At 44.6% G+C, this 19,470-nt stretch overlaps 1 protein-coding gene across 17 annotated transcripts in view; it reads right to left on the bottom strand.

The window, feature by feature from the left end:
- CELF4 (CUGBP Elav-like family member 4) overlaps nt 1-19,470 on the bottom strand; it is a 712,394-nt gene that overhangs the window by 80,642 nt on the left and 612,282 nt on the right. For 16 of the 17 annotated variants that reach the window (XR_010785315.1, XR_010785316.1, XM_066569450.1 and 13 more), the window contains exons 6-8: nt 15,339-15,482; nt 5,074-5,221; nt 201-350 (exon numbers count right to left, since the gene is read on the bottom strand). Coding sequence is in view for 15 of the 17 variants with exons in the window: in XM_066569450.1 (XP_066425547.1) it covers nt 201-350; nt 5,074-5,221; nt 15,339-15,482 (442 nt within the window). In the remaining 2 variants the exon portion in view is untranslated. The remainder of the gene's footprint in view (nt 1-200; nt 351-5,073; nt 5,222-15,338; nt 15,483-19,470) is intronic. The other variant, XM_066569440.1, reaches the window with a different exon arrangement.

Below are 19,470 nucleotides of genomic sequence, written 5' to 3'. Positions count from 1 at the left end.
CTTGATGTTTATCATCCAGATTGAACCGTTTAACACTGTAGCTGCATAAGACACAATACACCAATAATGAGCCCTGCTGGTGCGGGGTGTAACCCTTCTGAACACGCGCCACAGTTTATTGCTGGGCAAAGCCTGTGGGTGTGGACAGTATCTCTAGGACTGAGGCAACAGGCTGTGGGCACAGGATTAGTCTGGCTTACCTGGATAAGGGTGAATGCCATTAGCAAACACGGCTTCAGCAGCTGGCTGCCCATTAGCCTGCGGCGGGAGGCCAGTGAAACCATTCACCCCAATTGGAGATGGGATGCTAGGCACAGCTGGTGCAGTTATGCCAGGAGGCGTGCTTCCACCTGAAAATGAGGAGGACACAAGGGCAGAGCTGGTGAGTACTGGGAACAACAACTTTGTGGAGAAAACTGCTGACACAACAGCTGTGACCACCACCCGCAAAAAAAACCAAAAACAAACACCCGAGAAATGAAAAAGCTCCCAAGCTGTTGAGCAAATAAATGGATTGCTTGCAGTTGCTCCCCAGTTCAGAAAGCACTCAAGACGAGCTTGAAAAACCTCCAAAAACCCTCAGCCCCATCTTCCTACAGCAGTTTCTATCAGATTCCCTTTGGAGCTCTGTGGGTGTACTGATTTCCAGGACTGCTCTGTCTGCACTCTCTCATGAATACACCTTTCATGTGCAAACTCATTCTGAACTTTCTCAGCACCAGGGATCCTTAAAAGACTTGTCAAGTTTATTTGTAGCCTAAAGGTAGCCAGTGATACATTTTTTAATGTTACTGTTTGGTCCAAACTTGACTTCATACTGTTTTAACAGATATCTCTCAATGAACTGGGGCAAAATTTGGACCAAATTTGTTCCTTTCATGGAATCTTTTCTTTCCTTCTTACCAGATGCATCCTGTGGGGGACTGTAATGCTGCTATTTCAGAACAACCAATTTGTCTTTATGTTCTGAGTGGGATCTTGTCACCTACTGGTAGAGAATTCTTGAATTTCTGGGAAGAGAATTAAATCTGTCTGCTACCTCACTGACTTTCTCCTATGTATGTGTAAAATGACTGGACAGTCTGTTCTTCTTGCAACATGTTCAGGATGATTTCAGGGACCAAAAATGAGTTTTCAATGAGCCTGACATCATATTTTTCTCTTGCTAGGTGGCATGGGAAGTGAAACTATCTTAATTTCAACATTATCTTTCTGTGTCTGGGTATACTACTGATTGAAAGCACAATTTTTGGAGTTATCTCTCTTTTAAACCAATTGCACATATTGTCTTCACCAGTGCAGCATTCAATCATAGGTTGGTCCAATAACACAATTTAACCACTGCTTAAATCTGTGTTGGTACTTTAAGAAAGCTGCTAGATATGCATGAGATATTTTAATATGTTCAGATTTGAGTAGCCCCAAAAAAAAAAGGCAGTACTTCAGCTCATTTCTTATACCCTGAGCAGACAAGCTGCTGCTTCCCCTTTTCTTATTTAAATGGTGTTGGCCTTTAAAAATGTCCTCTGTGGAGGTACAGGGAGCCAGCAGTGGCAACTGAAGTCCAAAGGCAATGCTCTTAGCATATGCCATCAGCTTCCAAATCACAAAGGCTACTTAAAATTTCAGTTGCTTTTCTGGATCTCTCCTTTATTTGCATAGAAAATGTAAATAATTTTTTTTTTCTAAAATTGCAGCAAGGGATTTGTGCTTGCTATTTTGTGCATGTCTAAGGAAGTTTAGGCATATTTATTGGAATTCTTCAATTTTCTTTTTATAAAGAACCCCCCTGGAGAGGTCAGATCTGTAGCTGGAGTAAAACTGGCATAATGCCACCATGGAAAACAAATGGTGGTGGTGCATGCCAGTTGTGGATTTCATCCCTTGTTTGAGGTCTCTTACTGTAGCCACACCAGGTGCAGATTTACAACAAGGAGAGAGAGGGAGGGAGGGAGGGAGGGAGAGGAGGAAGAAGGAAGGAAGCCTAAATAAAATTTAATTTCTAGCTGCTCTCTGCAGGTAACAGAGTAGCAGACCCACTGCCAGACCCACTTTTCACCCAGATTGTTGCAGTGATGGGAGAAATGTAAAACCTGAACCAAACTCTCAGAAATGTCAAATTAATTGCCTCACAATTATGGACTGTTATGTGAGATAAACCTGACCCTTGATGGAAGACTGTTAAAATGACAGCAAACAGCGTTACAATTTTCTTGGTCTGAATTACCCATAGGGAGTGCTTATTGCACTCCAGTGACTGCAGTTCAAATGAGATGTCTAAGTTTTTTATGGTTAAAGCCAGGTGAGATGGATACTGTCTCTCATCTATTAGATTTACCTGGATCCAAAACTCTGAGCCCCTAGGTCCCATGGAAATGAATGAACCTATGGTCATATTCCCAGGAATCCACTCTGCTAGAGGTGGGATGCAGAGGAAACCAGCTGTATTAGGAGGGCTGAAGATACCAGCACAGAGGCACTGTGCTGAGCAAATGCCTCCAAAGCCTCTAGGACTTCTGGGTTACCAGAACCTTTTTTCCTAGCACAATTTTTCTTTTGCTTTAGGAAGATCAAAACACTTCCTTTCTATTTTTTTTTTTTCAATGTTCCAAACACTTTTTCTAGTGCCTGGTTGTTTTTTTTTTTTTTTTTTTTTTTTTCTCTGAGAACTTTGAAATATTTCATTTTCCTTCCAAGGCAGAAAAAAGATATACTTCAATGACTAGAAATCCTGCTATGAAGCAGAATGATCATTTTCCATTTGGCTTTCTGAATGCTAACAAAAGCTAGCAGGAGAATTAATGTTAGGCTTCAGATATCTCCTGGCTACTCAGAAATTGCTGCTAGTGTTGTAGGCTTGCTTGCTCAGACATTATGTGAAACATTTTCTATGCATCTTATCACATGCTTTGTGAGTGTTGTAGTAATACAAGGAGTAATTTCAAAGTCTAAACATTTCTCCTAAGGAATAATTGTCAATGGACATTTCCACAACCCACCACAGAGGTTTTTCATGAAGGAAGCTACTCATTCAAGGTAAATCTGAAATAATGCCAAAGTGAATAGGCTCTGTGATTGAAAATATGTCATTAGGAGAGTGCAAAATCAGCTGCCGTGAAAGACATCAGGGGATCATCTAAACCAGCATCTTATTTTCAATAATGACCAGTCATGGGTAATCCAGAAAGCATGTAAAAAACATGAGTTTCCTCTCCTCTGTTCTGACAGTGAGAGTTTAACAGTCCCCTCATCCTGTCAAACACTGGAATAGGCTGCCCAGGGAAATGGAGGAGTTGCCATCCCTGGATGTGTTTTAAAGACACAGTGATGTGGTGTTGAAGGATATGGTTTAGTGCTGGGCTTGACAGTGCCGGGTTAATGGTTAGCCTTGATGATCTTAAAGACCCTTTACAACCTAAATTGCATGATTCTATGACTCTGAAAGGCACTGGCCATAGCAGAAGAGGAAATGATTACACCAAAAAAGAGCTGGGATGTTTTTCATGGCACAGAACTTGGTGGGCACAGAACTTGGCTGTTGTACAGGTGTTCTCACAGCCATGACACAGAACACACTCTTTTCAAGAATTTGCTTATATATATTCAAAAGAGCTTGTGCTCTTTTGTGGGGGATCCATTGCACACTACTGCCTGGATTCAGCTTTCCAGACCCTGACAATATTTGAATTCCAGGCAGTCTTTGTTTGATGTTCTCTCTGCTCCCACCAACACAAAACAAATCTAGCTAATGCAAATATGATAATCTTGCCAGCAGCGGGTTTAAAGGGTGCACATATAATTAAGCCACTTTTTTATTTGGATTTGCAGTAGCTCCATCGACTTTTTGTTTATACATTTATCATTGTGTAAACATATATTTTGAAATGTGCAGTATAAGATTTTTGAGTCAAGTGCTTTTCCTTGGGTCTCCATAAAGTCTTGTGGAATGAGATCTGTCTTCCTTACTCTCCCTTCTCTCCCCATTCCCTCGTGATATTCTGTTACAAATGGTCCTCTCAAGATGTGCCTTTGAGTCCTCTGCCTCCCTACCAGACTCTAGTGTATTGAAAAGCTTCCCAAATCCTCACTTCTTTCAAGGTTTGGCCCCACTTTTCCTGCTTCCCTTCCCCCCTGCTGTTAGGCCACATGTTATTCCAGGACTACCAGAGCTGATGATTCTTTGACCTGTTCCTGCCCAAATGGGAATAATTATGTTCTTCAAGCCCCAAGAAAGACAGCCCTGTTCCTGTCTCAGCTTATTTTTCTGCCTGCTGAACCATACTGCAGCTCCTAGAATGGGCTTTTTGCAGCCTAGCTAGGTCCTGGGAGCCCTTCACTGGCTACCTGTCTCTGTTGCTGCAGCCAGAAACTCTCTCACTACACACCCTCATTCCAGGTAGCACCAGATGCCTTCCTTGAGTGCCTTCTGTCCAATTTCACAATAGGGGGAAATGCTTATGTGTCCCAAGGGCAAAATTCATCTTGTTGATGATATTGCATCTCACCACAACCCTATTTTGCTAGTCTGTGGGACAGCCTGACTGTGATAGCACCAACACTGACCTCTTGGACATATACATGCCCCAATAAACCAGTGTAGGTCACTGTGGGATGATTTGTGACATTTGGAGGGTTCTTGGAGCTAAAGAGAAGTTGTGTATGGGATTAGACTGAGAAATGTTATAGAAGCACAGAATAGTTAATGTTCTCTCTAAGATCATTGAGTTCAACCACTAACCCAGCAGTGCCAAGCCTGACACTAAGCCATGTCACTAAATTCCACATCTACATGCCTTTTAAATAACTCCAGGGACACACACTTGTTCACTGCCCTGGGCAGTCTGTTACAATGTTTGACAACCATTTTGGGAAAGAAACCTTTTCTAATATCCAATCCAAACCTCCCCTGGTGCCACTTGAGACCCTTTCCTCTGGTCCTTCTGCTTGTTACCTGGGAGGAGAGCCTGATGCTCAGAGGAGGATCCCAAAGAGCTAACAAATCCTGCCAGCCGTCCTGTGGGACCTGGCTCAATTTCCCTGCCCTCTGCCCTCTCCAGCCCGCCGTGCCCATACCTGAGGTTGGAGTCATGGGGGCGGCTGCCAGGCCGTTCATGTTCAGAGCCGCCATCTGCTGCATCTGGGCCGCGGCGAAGGCGGCCATGGGGTTCAGGTACCCGCCCTGCGCCACCGAGGCCATGATGGCCGCTTGCTGCTGCATCAGCTGGAACAAAGAGAGCAGGGAAAAAATATCACGCGGTCACTGGTGGGGCAGCCTGTGGCACTGGCTCAGGAGGGCACCCAGGAAGGATGGGATGCGTCCCGATGCGTCCCGATGTTTTGGGGTGCTGGCACGCCACCCCTGTGGCACCCCCAATGATTGGTCGCTCTGCTCGCCACAGGGGCTGGAAGCAAAGGGACACCTTGGCAAATTGGGGTTTTTATGGTCCCCACCCCGCCTTGTGGAGGTCTCCTGTGACCTGGACTCAGCCCACCAAGTCAGAAAGGCAGAGAAAAGTATTTGTACAGTCAAAACACAATATACCTGAGCAGAGTGGATTCGTGGCTTACGTTGCTTATGTCAAAATTCTGAAAAAGCCCGGAGGTTACTGGTGGGAGTGTATGTAGGAAAAGGGGATTTTTTCTCCAAAGCAGAAATTTTGACTAGTCTAGGGATAATCTGCGTTTTTTTTCCACCTGTCAGTGACAAAAAATGACTTTTTCTGGTGCTGCTTGGAGGCTTCAGCTGGGTACCGAGCAAAACCATGACAAAAACTTCTAACCAGATCATAGCACCAATTTCCAACACTATCAGAGACCCCCAAAAGTGCTGTACTTCACTTCACTCCCTTCTCTTCCTCAAAGAGAAGGGAGATCCCCTGTTTTAGCAAGATTACATTTGTCTCAGGAGAAAACCCCTTCCCTGTGGTTTTGATCTGGGTTGATCTTCTCAGTTAATTTTTTCTAGGAAGTCAAAACACTGCTTCTTTCAGGGCACCTACAAAAGTCAGAAATAAGCAACCCAGGTTGTATTTTCAGGCATTCGGGGCTAAAAACTTTGAAGCAGAATGCTGGTGAATGTTTATGAAGCCTGGGAATGCTTTTTTCATTAAAACAAGGCTTTGTAATCCTTATGTTACACTCAGAGCCCAGCACACAGCTGGTGCAGTTCATGTGGACAGTATGGCTGCAGAGAGATTTTAAAATGGTCCTGGTGTGAAGGATAAGACAGTTTGGTTGAAGCTGTTTCTTGTCCCCTTCCCTGGTGTTGTACAAAGAGCCAGACAGGGCGGGAATGTCTGAGTATCCAATCCTCAGCAGTGACAATTTCTGGGTGCTTAGAGAAGGTGTAGGGGGGGTAAAGAACACGTACAGAAAGTTTGGGAAAACTGTACATTCCCAGTCTCTGGTAATCTGTGACTTGATGATAATAGTGGAAAAGAGAAATGTTTTTCTGAGGTGATTTTAGAAGTGATTCATGTCTTTGCTGTCTCCAAAATTGGAGTAACTCTCTTTCACTGCTCTCTCTGATTTCACTCTCTCTCCCATCAGGAAATCACCCTCTGATGCTGTTCTTTAAGCACATGGGACATGTTTCTCAGAATTAAACAGACCTCAGAAGTCATGGCAAGGAACAGACTGTTCCCTTCTGTTCGCTTTAATATTGAAATATCAGCTAAATTAACTGTTCTTACACATGTACACTAAAACAAACCCTTGAAATCACTGCACTCATTCAAATGCTGAAACTTTCCCTGCCACCATCCATAAACAGTCCAAAGTAAGGGGTGCTCTGACAAAATCCTGCTGAATAACTATGCACAAGCTATGTGAACTTGCTTTGATTTCTCCAGCAATAAAACGTAACACAGGATACCCGACTCCACACATTGTGAGATCTACAGGTGAAATGTGTTCTACTGGATTTGAGTATTATTATTTTTTTGAAGCCTAATAAAGATTGGTGGCAAAGTGGTGGCTATCCCTTTGATGGTTAATCGCCCTGTTTTATTTTACCCTGCACAAGGCACTTTTACATTTTAATTAGTGATATTTTGCTCTTTGCAATTACTGATAGAGTAATTAGACAATCTTTTGTATTATATATCATGTTGATTCTCCTTTAAGGAGTACATTTTTTCTTGGGCATCATTTGAGTTTATTCTCCAGAGGAGGTACTGAGCAGGCAATATTAGAAGGTATGCCAAGGAAGTAAAGGAGGAAGGAGAATCCATCCACCCATCTCTAACACTGGATTGACTCCAACACTAGGTGTGCTGACTCACATCTCACTTTCTGTTCTGGGTATTTTTACCTGGGTGGCACCTAAAGATTTGGTTTTGTTTTCAAAAATATATTTTTCACATATTTGTAGCTCTGTAGATTTTTAATAAATAGTTTTATAGCCTCTAGCACTTTCTTACCCCTTTTCACTTTGATGTGGTAAAAATCCTAACCTGTGACAGGGGAAACTAGATCAGGTGCTTCTGCTACAAAGAAGAGATGCTCCTGCAGGGAACAGTCACCCAATATCTATTATGCTCTGTGTTCTGTGGATGAACTCTCTGAGATGTCTTAGAGACCTGGGAACCCCTCTGAATGTTGAAATGAGCCCTTCACATCATGACCCAGAGGACACAGACCTCTCTGCAGCCTTCAGACCAAGTCAACAGGGTAAAAGTGGGATTGCCTGGAGCTGGAAGGAACAGAGCATTCCACACCTGAGCACAGCTGTGCACCCCAGCTGATGGCTTTGCTTCCTTGGCTGGAGAGGTGGCCTCAACCAAGGCCCAGGAATGTCTGGATGTTTTCAACCCTTGACAAATTTCCTGCTGAACTTCTGAGGTCACAGATCCCACTTGTGCCCATGCCACTCTGTTTGGAGATGCTCAGGGGCAGAGGTTAAGGGAGAGGAAGAGGGGGCTCCTACCCAGCCCAGTGGTTGATGGTCAGACCTTGGCTGAGTGCAATGGCAGCACGAGGGTGGGAGGACAGGAATTCAGTCACCTTGAAAGGAGCTGACTGCATAAGACCTACCTGCCTCCCCCTCAGGGTGGCTCTAGGGAAATTTACAGGAGGAGAACAAGTCCTGTTAGGGTCACCAGTCTTCCTTCTAAAACCTCCAAGGCATTCCCAGTGAAAGTCACCCCACTCCTTCCCCAGCTCCCCCTGAAGACAAATGTCCCATCCACTCTCCTTTCACTTTGAAAGAGATCCAGTGCATGGTCCCAGTTAATAAAGCTGTAGAAAGTGAGGCAGTGACCCCACCAGAGGCAAATCAATAGCAGCAGGGCCCCTGGGTATTGTGTACTTTAAAATATGCCATTTGAAATGCAGATTTTCCCTGCCTGGGCTGGGGCTACAGAGCACTAATCAGGAAGGCAGCAGCCTTATTATCTCAGACTGATCCAAGGGGACAGAGAGGAGCTTTTCCTTCCCTTAGCTGAAAGGACGTACTTCCTTCTGCTTCTCTTGCTTCCTTTGCATGACCTTTGCCTCAGCATTTAGAGCTTTTCCCCATCCATTTTAAGGATTCGTTCCTTCTTTCCTGCTGTCTTTTCTGTTGCTCAAATATTTATCTTTTGAGGAGACCAGGAGGTGCTACCAGACTGGTTCCTGCCCTTGGGCAGCACCCCAAGAAATAGGAACATGCAGTCGCCATCCCAGTGCTGGGAACAGGTGGAGAGGCCCTGGAAAAGCCATCTAGAGCATGGGAAGGGGTGGCAGAGTTGTCTGATCAATACAGACACGTGTAAAGGTTTGTCTCGCCCGTCTTTTTCCTACTGAAAGTTGCAATGGTACTCAAGGGCAGGAGATAATGTCTTTTTCTTACAGGAGGAACAATTGCTTGGAGGATGAAGGAACTTTCTCAGAGCAAAAAATCCTGCTAGAAATAGGAAAAGCAATGCACAGCCTGCCTTCCCCATCCCCCAAAAGAAATGTGTGTGAAACTGAAGACGGGGAAGAGGAGAAAGGGGGATTATTTCTGATGAGCTCTTTCTGAAATAGCGTGATCATTGCCCTCCAGTCTTACTCTGAACAATGTGATGACCTTCTCTTTTTTTCCAGTGCTATTTTCTATCTTTGTGTCTGAACCACACAACGCTTTGTTTGACTTTTCATATTCTTCATTCAGCAACAATAAAAAATAAAAATAAAAACAAAAACAACAACAACAACAACAACAACAACAACAACAACAATAATAATAATAATAATAATAATAATAATAATAATAGTAAAGAAGTAGTAGTAGTAGTAGTAGTAACATCATTCCACACTTCCCACCTCTAATGATCTAGACAGACTTAGCTAATGAATCCTCATGCTAGCCCTGTGATAGAAAGAGGTAAGTAAAGTAATCAATCAAGCAGTAATATGACTCATATTTGGTAAAAGTGTGTAATTGACAAATTCATGTCTGCTATACCTAACTGGCTAATCAGGAGTTAAATCTAAAACTACTTTACAAGCCTTGAAACAAACAGAAGATAATTGGTAGAAAAATCAGAATTGTCCTTCATACTACTTATGTTTTCTCGGAAATAGAAATTTCTGCTTTGAAAATAAAATTTAAATATAATTAGGATATTAAAATAACCTAAACAAATATGCAACACCAGGATTAATTTCTAAGTGTCTTTCCATAGTCTGACACACAATAACTTGGGTTCCTGACTTCCTGGGAACTTTGGAAAACCCCCCAAAAGTCCTAAAAAATTTGTATGTAGAGCCCAAATCTTAGTGTTCATTATTTCTAGTGTTCATTATTAGCTGGGAGCTGGTGGTAAGAAATATGGTAATATCCCTGCTAAAAAGTATTATGGCTTCAAAATAGCTTCCTCTTCTGGAATGGATAAGTGCAAATAATTTGCATAACAGGTACTATTTACCAAATATACTGTCCCATTTTGGTAATTTAAATATATTAACTATTATATCCAGAAGGCAGCCTACAGTCAGTAATTTTTCCCTGATTTCATAGGGCTAGCTGATTTTTTTTTTAAGTATCTCTCCAAAATAATTTCACAGTCCAAATTGAAGAAATATTGGAAAAAGCAATTCTTCCTGTCAGCATTGCCTCAGATCATTTAGCAGAAATATCCTTTCATCTCCATGGGAGCTGGACAGGGAGGCAGAACAGGGCACCCAGGGTTTTATGGTCAGTGTGGTGGTAACTGCTGCCCCAACTTCCCAAGGAGACCACTTAAGGTGATGTCTGAGAGCTCTGCTGTGCTGGATATTCCAAATTTTTGCTGCAGTTATTGTCTGCAGTTCAGGAGCAGCACCCATTTGTACCTTTTCAGAGTGAGGAGAGCTGGGATTTACTGAGAAAGGACTTGTTCCAGGCCAGAGAACAAATGTCAGCATTGCCTGTGTTGTCTCTGTCCCAGCCTGTCTGTTTTTACACACTGACTCTATGCCTATCCCCTGCTGCAGGATGCAATCAGTCCCATGGCTGGAGTTTGGCCAGAAGACTGTGGCTAACAGTCCCACCCCATTTTTTATGCAAACTTGATTTATGACTTTGATCTTATCTTAAATAATTTAAAAATTAAATAATTTATACTGAATCTGTCACTTTCCAAGGCTCTTTCCTTTGTTCTTTCTTTGCTCTTCTGCATTTTCCCATCTCCCTCACCCTTTTTTGATCTGTGCATATTTCCTTTCTGCATGGTGAGGCATCACTGACATGAGACACGCACTAAACACTCCTTGCCCCTTTTATTCAAAGAAAGACCTGCAGGAACTGTAGCTTATTTGTGCCAGGACTGTACTACCACCACTCACAGACAGTTTTGATGGTCACTGCTTGTGATTTTGGGCTTGGCCGCCCTGAGAAGGTGTGCTATGCTCTGTGAAGTGGAGAGTGTGCCTGCAGGTTCTTCCTAGGCTGGCAGCAAATCAAAGGTGGTGCCAGGCAGCATCACTCTCCTTCTCTCCAGGCTGAGTCCAGATCTATACCTCAGCCTGGCCTTAGACTGCAGAAGCAGCTGTCTGTACCCAGCTGATGTAGATCCACAGTAACCTGACAATGAAAAGGGCTGGTGCCCTGTACCCTTGTGAAATAAAATAAATAATTGCTCCATAAAAGGGGAAGTTAAATGAGTATGGGAAGATATTGCTGAAGAGAAAAAACTGAAAACAATCAAAAAACCCACCCTGAAATAAATTAGAGTAGGGGCTCTGGGAGCTTTAGGAAGCTATGAAATCTGATTTGCCTTGAGCTGCATACAAAAGAGGTGAGGTAGGTCTGATGTGACTTTCTGTGCCACTGAAGACAGAGTTGGTGCCAAGCTTTGGTTCAGCAGACAGAGTTGGTGCCAAGCTTTGTCTGGGCTGCTTGAAGGTGGCACTTGAGGAGGGGATAGAAATCCACACACAGTGGAGAACTCCCTTTGCTTCCTCATTTTTTTGCCTCTGTATCTGAGGCCAGATGGCTGCTGAACCCCAGGACTGGTTGCTTGGCTGAGACCATGGCTTTTATCAAGGTTAAAGTTGTTTAAGTTGGGGCTGAGAGGGTTGGCAGTGTGCAGGAGCAGGGAGAGCTATGGCATGGCCATTTGCTGGGCTGTAAGGGAGGTAACTTCGGGAGGAGCTGGGGCCCAAATCTGACCTGATAGCAGCACTAAAGTTTATCTGTCAAACTTTAATGGTCTGAGACCCTTGCTGCCTCTCCTCAGTGGGGCTGCTGGGTTGGCAAAGCCATGGCTGCCCACCAATCTATCAAACAGCCACACCATGGGGCTCCTGCCGCACTGACCACCTTGGCGCATCGAGGCTTTTTGGGAGCTAATCCTGTCACAGTGATGTGCAAGATGCTTCTCTGGGGAAAATTCAGCAAGAAACTGCAGCAACGGGGCCCTGAGCAGCCACCTCCATGGGGACAGACCATTAGAAACTATTGAAAAACCACCGTCATGGGATTGCTTGGGAATTGTTATATAGAGACATCAGTCAGGTTTGGACTGCTGGGGGATAGCTGGGAGGACAGCTCTCAGAGAGCCTGATGTCTCATGCTTGTGGTGGCTGCACTATTAAGCATTGAGGCAATTCTTACACTTACGTTACTGTCACACCACTCTGAGAAAGCTCATGGAGAGACAATACAAGAGAGAGCCCTGTCCCTGAGGGAGGAGAGAAAATAGATAAATCTGATCATCAGGTTTATTTGCACATGAAGAAACAAGATCAGGGGGTCAAACAATTCAACCAATGTCACGAGAGTTGCTGGTGGCAGTGGCATCACCAGTCATGACAGTCGCGCTCCTGATATTTCAGCTTCCCTCCTCTTGACTTGCCTTAGCTCTTTGACTTCAGGCTGAGTAAAACTGCTGTCTCCCTCTCCCTCTCTGCTATCGATTCCTCCATCTCCTGCTGGCATTTGCGAGGTGCCAATCACCCTGATATCTGAGAGCCAGCAGTCCGGGCTGGATTAATCGGGACCAAGGCAACGTCACAGAGCCCCGGCTCTCCCTTCCTTCCCTTTCATGTGAGCCTGTGAGATGGAGCAGATAGGGAGGCTGATTGAGAGACAGCCTCTGAGCACGCTCTGGGTCCACAGGCGCCACACAGAAATGTGATCCCATCATTTAGACAGCTCCCAAGTCCCCAGGGTAATTGGTGTCACCAGCTTGTCATATCCAATGGGTCAAGATCTAAAACTTATTTTTTTCTCCCTTATTAGCATTTTTATCAGAAAAATAAAAAAAAAGAGTATGGGTCCAATTCTGCTTTCACAGAAATCAACGTGAAAAATATCCATTTGTTTCAAGTGGATAGGAGAAGACCAGAAATTGTTTTTCCTCTTCCTTTTGCCCTGATTCCTCACCTCCTCTCATACTACACCTGTATTATCTGGTGAGAAACAGAGGAAATTTTAGTGGTGTAAAGGTACAGACTACATCCTCTCATATCAGTATAAACCTTGTCTGGAAATTAGAAGAGTTACTCTAGATTAAAAATAATGCAAGAAGAGTTTTTGGACCAGGACATCAGGACAGTGGTGTCTTTTCCATCTCTCCAGCTGCCTGACCAATGTCTGTAGAGTGACACGGAGGCCACTTCTCATGCCTGACAACCTCAGCAAATGCTTGTCCCAAGCTGTCAGTGGATTGCCTCCTGTTAATTCCTCTGGTACATGGTGGCAAAGGTGCTACATCCCTCTGACAGTCTGCTGGCCACTGACCTAGGCTCATTTGGGATTTACTGTCTCTTTTCCTCTTCCTGCAGCCTTCTCTGGCCAGGGGGAGTGTTAAACACAGCCAGGCTGAATAGGAAGTTGCTCTTCTATAATGTGAGGAAGGGAGCAGAGGACAAAGGAAGAGACAGAAACTGACTTTGACTAGGAATAAAAATGAAGATAGCAAAATGGAAGTAAAAATAGAATTTTCCCAGAAGAGAGAGAATAAAAAATCCAGAAAGTGCACCAAGAGGTGTGGCTGGAAGGAGAGGAAGAACCTCAGTGGAGCTCTACAGCACAACCTCACAACTCTGCATGGCTCACACAAGGGGTAGGTTGGGTTGTACCATGTGCTCAGTGAGGCACAGGGCTTCCAGAGAGGAACAGAAATGTCAAGACCTTCAAATTAAAAAGAAAACATGGTGATCTGATGGGAAATACTTGGTGCCAACACATGAGAAAGAAACAGTCAGGGAAGGAAGTGGCGGAAGTGGTGGAAGTGGCGGAAGTGGCGGAAGGAAGTGGCGGAAGGAAGTGGCGGAAGGAAGTGGCGGAAGGAAGGAAGGAAGTGGCGGAAGGAAGGAAGTGGCGGAAGGAAGGAAGTGGCGGAAGGAAGGAAGTGGCGGAAGGAAGGAAGTGGCGGAAGGAAGGAAGTGGCGGAAGGAAGGAAGTGGCGGAAGGAAGGAAGGAAGGAAGGAAGGAAGGAAGGAAGGAAGGAAGGAAGGAAGGAAGGAAGGAAGGAAGGAAGGAAGGAAGGAAGGAAGGAAGTGGCGGAAGGAAGGAAGGAAGTGGCGGAAGGAAGTGGCGGAAGGAAGTGGCGGAAGGAAGTGGCGGAAGGAAGGAAGGAAGTGGCGGAAGTGGCGGAAGGAAGTGGCGGAAGGAAGTGGCGGAAGGAAGTGGCGGAAGGAAGGAAGGAAGTGGCGGAAGGAAGGAAGTGGCGGAAGGAAGGAAGTGGCGGAAGGAAGGAAGTGGCGGAAGGAAGGAAGTGGCGGAAGGAAGGAAGGAAGGAAGGAAGGAAGGAAGGAAGGAAGGAAGGAAGGAAGGAAGGAAGGAAGGAAGGAAGGAAGGAAGGAAGGAAGGAAGGAAGGAAGGAAGGAAGGAAGGAAGGAAGGAAGGAAAACCTTGCGGTCATTGCTCTGGAAGGAGTGTTGGCACACCAGAGTGTTATTCCTGAACTGGCCCTACATACCTAAGGCAAGGTTTGGGTCTGCCATTCAGGAAGGTGCTACTCTGGACAATGTGTTCAACATCACTTCCCTCCTGGGCAAAAATCGTGCAGTAGGCCACATTTTGCCATCAAATAGAAGAAGCACCTATATACAGTGTCACTGCCTGAAAATCTGCTTGAGAGAAAGCAGCCAAAGTCACTGGGAAGTATTGTGTCTGCCTGCTGCAGGCATCACCTCCACCTTCCTCCAAAATATCTGGCAGAGAGCCCAAGTTACCTGATTCTGGTCTTGTCTTGCAGATCCTTGTTAATTTTATCCTAATGAAAACAAGTAATTTCAGAGTCATCCATTTAATAATATCATAAAGACCCCAGCACCTGTACAGTCACATCTTCTCAGGTTGGGTATGCCCACAGGAAACCTGGATTTTTCCCCAGTCTGTTTCAATCATACTGTTTGAAGCAGCAGGATTTTGTGTGGGGATATGTCTGTGTGTACATTTTATTATTATCTACTATGCTTTGTGAATCTAAAAGCATTTCTCTCAACAGCTGCTGTTTTGTCCTGTGGTCACTCCAAAGGTACCCATGGTGATGCAAGGTGCAGCAGGGTAGTGGTGATGTGAGGCAGAAAGCTGGGATAACTGGGATAAACTGAGCAGGCTTATTTTATCCAAATCCTCAAAGTGTAGTTGTGTTTTCATTCCACAACAATGGCTTAGCCCCCTAGTAGGTGTTTTGCATAGGTCCACACATGACCAAAAGTTACTGCTAGAGCTGTCTATGGCACCTAGGAGACACCTGGGAGATTCCCAGAGCCTACCCTGGATGGCATGGCTAATTTTTACTCCCATCATGTAAGCAGTTCAACAGATAAGCCACCTCTTCCTCCTCTGCTCAGGTTTTTGTCCACTCCCATGAGTTTTTGTGCATTTCCAGGTGATACTTCCCCCTCCCATGAGCGTGCAGAGAGCTGCTGTCTATACTTACTGCCTGTGCATAGGCTCCATAAGCTCCAAACTGGATGGCCATGGGGTTGAACATGCCCATTTGTCCTGCCATTTGCTGCATGCGCCTCATTGTACGCTCCTTGTCCGTGTCCGCAAACTTCACCACCAGGCTTGAAGAGGCTCCCTGCAGCACAGGAAACAAAAGGGGACACACAGGGAATGAGCCTGATGCACACCAGCTCATCAATCCACATACTTAACACAGATTTGGTAGAATCCAGGTGCTGATGTTTTCCAGGCAACCTATCAGGCTGTGAATTTTGACTTTTGCAAGAGGGTGAGAGCATCAGGAAGTAAAGGACCCTGGAGGGTGAATGCCAGCAGCCTGGCTCCTAGTTTCCAAAATTCCAAAGCTTCTAGGACGTAATTTATATTTTCTCTGCAAAAGTTGTTGCCTTATTCTTTCAACCTTCAGGCCCAGAATGTTGAATCAGAGGACAAAGACCTGGACACATTGCAGGGAAATGTAGGAGGCTTTGTTGCATGCGTGTGGTGGGATTTGTAGACTGATTTGTTTTGGTAGAATGTGTGAGGTCTCTGCATTCCAGACCCCTAAAATGAATCGCCCTCTCAATGCTGTGTCTTGTAATCCCCAAGTCCAGTGAGAAATCCCTGCCCAGCCTTGGAGACAGGAGTCAGTACGCTGGGCAGGGTGTATGTGTCATCATGAAACAGCATCTCTTCAGCACTGCCAAATTAAGGGAGCAAAAATAGTGCTGGATGGACCTGAGTTCTCTCTCCACAAACAGTAGGAAATAGAGGCTACCATGAAAGAGCCCACACATTTCCAGGAAAAATCTACAATATTAGGATTATGTCTGCAGTCAACACCAGTGCAGAGCTACGGATGATCATCAGAACTGCCTGCAGAAATCTGTGAAAAATGTAATGCTTTTGGGAATGAAAGAAATCCCTCTCCTCCCCAAAACCAGATGAAGGGTCAATAGCTGCAATGCTTACATTTCTGGGTAGGGGGCAGAGATGAGAAGAAATAAATCTACTTAGGAAGGCATTTTTTGGTCTTTCTCCAAGGAAGTCCTAACTTCATGGGTTGGTTGCTTCCCCACAGGGTAAGGAAGGGAAGGAGGAGGTGTAGGGGAGGGAGGGACAATCTGGCTGCAGCCCTTACACCAGTGGACAGGTGCCCTGGGAGCTGGGCTGCCCCCCAGCCTGGGGAGATGGGCAGGTGAGCTGTCAGGACACTGACAGTGAGCAGCTGAAATAATTGTGCTTCCACAGCTTCTGTTTTGACAAACTGGTGTTTGCTGGTCAGTAGTACTGTCAGTGGGGAAAGGAGTAGCTCAGTTCTGGCTGTGGCAGTAGAGGAAGACCTGCTCATGCCAGAGGAGCTGGCAGGAACTGTTGCAGGACCTTTATTGTCCTAGCAGAGGAGGAATTTTCTGGAATTGCACAAGAAAAATATTATTAACTGGCCTACACACGCCCCTATGTACCTGCAACCAGAAAAAATAGTCTCAGTGAAAGCAGAATTGCTCTGCTACAAACTGGGAGGAGTGTAGTAAACCACAGCTATAGACATATGTATATATAAGTCTAAGCTATACATATTCAATAGCCTCTTCAGATCCTCAGTTATGAATAAAGAGTTGAGGAATTAACCTGCTAAAAAAAGACCCCAACAATCTAATACCACACAATGAGTGATGCTCCCTTGGATTAGCAATCTGTACTGGGAGAAGGTGATTTTCATTGGCAAAGAATCTTTCTTTTTGACCTGTTAGTCTCTCTCTAATAAATCTATAACCCACTCACACAATGTAATGAAGAGCAAGATTTTGAAAGAAGTGCTTCAGGAAAACAAAGGGATGCAGAGATGAATGCTCCATTCAAAGATGGAGAGCAATCTTCAGCAGTTATTATAAAACCTAAACAGAAGGGGGAGTGGAGGAGAAGAGAGAAAAGAAAAAAACCCTGTAGCCAAAATTCCCCTGCATTTCTGTTGAAGGCTGGGTGACTTTTAATTTTTCTTCAGATCACATGATGCAGATATTGATCCTTCCCCAAATCACACTCTTAATTGCAGCTCATCGACAAATGAATATTTTAATGCATACATTTCCTGCTAATTATCACCTGGACCAGTTCTTAATTAGATTTCAACACTCATTTAATTAACCCTGATCCAAGAGACTGTTTGGTAACTTGCATCTAATGATTTAAACCTATTTGCAGCTGTATTGGAGGGAGGCACTGGTCCACAGCAGATTGGGCTGTTCAGAGCTGCTGTTGTGATTTGCAGAGCAGAGCCTGCATCATGATGAGCACAATGCAGGATGGAGGATTTTGAAACCGAGTGAGAGTGTATTCATCTCTGCAGAAGGGGTTTCGAAGATGTGACCTGCTCATGTTAGCATGACAGGCAAGTGTAAATAAGTTGGTGTCTTCTTCCTTCTCCTTTTCTCTCGATCTCTATTTGCCCTGGAAGTCTTAGGGCCAGGGAATTGCCTCAGGCATTTGCTGATGCCTCACACTGTTGATAACCAAACTATTATTGTAGATGGCATCATGAAAACATGGGTAACTTCCACATGAAGTGCTCGCCCCTGGAGTGTTCTTCCCTTCTGATGTGAGTCATAGTGACTGCACAGCAGCTGTTTGACCCAATGGGATCTCATCTTGCCTCCCGAGAGATGTTTTTCTGGGTTGCCTGTCGCAGCAGGACTTCAGGCCTCTTTGAACATTACTATCATATACACAGGGCAGAAAGGCCATTGGCAAATAGATTCAAGCTAGACCACACACTACAAAGAAGGAAGAGAAAAAGAAGAGGTTTTTCTGAGAGTTCTCTGCAATGAGATGTGCATGTAAGCGGTTAAAGATGTGTAGCCAGTAGAGATGCTGCATTGCTTTTGAATATGGAGACTGACCTTGGGATTGATGCTTTCAGTGTGTGGTTCCTCATGTGCAGCTCTTTCATGTGGCCCAAAGGAAATCAGGCAGTAAACTGTATCAGATCAGCCAGTGTGGGACTTTTAACAGTGGAGCCAAATATTGCAGTTCATATACAGCAGAACAGGACTGCTTTCTACTCCAGTGACTTCTACTAATCCACTGGACAGCAATAGAAATGCCCCAGAATGGGCCAGGTTTTCCATAGGGTAAAAATGCTGCAGCCCTTCCTCTGGATTATTTATTGCTTCTGTGAGGAGTTAAACCATGGTGTAAATCTGCTGTTGTCTGCTGGCAAAGGCAATAGGTCCTGTCTGCTCTGTCATTTACTGGTAATACATAATCTCCTTGCTCTCTCTGGTTCTCGGACTGGACCTCATATTTTGCCAAAGCCCATGAGAGTTACGCTGGGTAAGTCAATAACATTTGAAATGCACTTCTGCATTTTTCAGAGGAAAGGACCTGTTAATTTCTCTACCCTGCAGACCCACAGTCAGAAGATACTATCATGAAAGTGAGCCTTCCTGCTGGTGCCTCTGCAATAGGCTGCTTCCAATTGGAATTTATCTCTTTTCCCCTCAAATCAACCTCCTTTTTCAAGTGCTTTGATATCTACTGATGAAAAGAATGATAAAGGCTAAGTATTATTATGCTTCTCCTATTCTCTCTTGGGCCAGCAAGTCTACTTAATATGGCTATCTTTCTTCCCATCCCCCTGCCACGCATGGCAATGAATTGCTCCCCTTAGTCAGCAGAGTCAGGCACTCTCTAGGTTGGTGGGGCGAGGGAAAAGATGGAGGAAAAATCACTCTGCGCCACGCTCACTTTGTAATCCCTAATCAGAGTCCTCTGTGAGAAAAACTAATTTCCCAGGCTGTCTTGACGTGTGAAATAAAGTCATTCTTGAAAACAGGAGCTTGACAGGTCGCTTGTGAAATTTCATATTCAGCTAAAAATAAAATATCCATCCATTGATATTTCATTTAAAGGCAAAGGAAAACAAATCTATTGCCTGGTTGTTGGAACTTTTTCCCATTAGATATGGTCTTCCAAATGGCGTGTATACACAGATTAAGTAAAAGCGTTTCAGGAGGCCAAACATTACTGCCCAGCAGCAGGGAAAAATCACAGAATCAACTAGGATGGAAAAGACCTCTGAGATAATTGAGTCCAACCTGTGACCAGACACCACGGTGTCAACC

The sequence above is a fragment of the Molothrus aeneus genome, chromosome Z, assembly GCF_037042795.1.
Source record: "Molothrus aeneus isolate 106 chromosome Z, BPBGC_Maene_1.0, whole genome shotgun sequence".
Taxonomy (NCBI): Eukaryota; Metazoa; Chordata; class Aves; order Passeriformes; family Icteridae; genus Molothrus; species Molothrus aeneus.
Note: the sequence above shows the minus strand (reverse complement) of the source record. Positions and strands in the feature narration are given on the sequence as shown.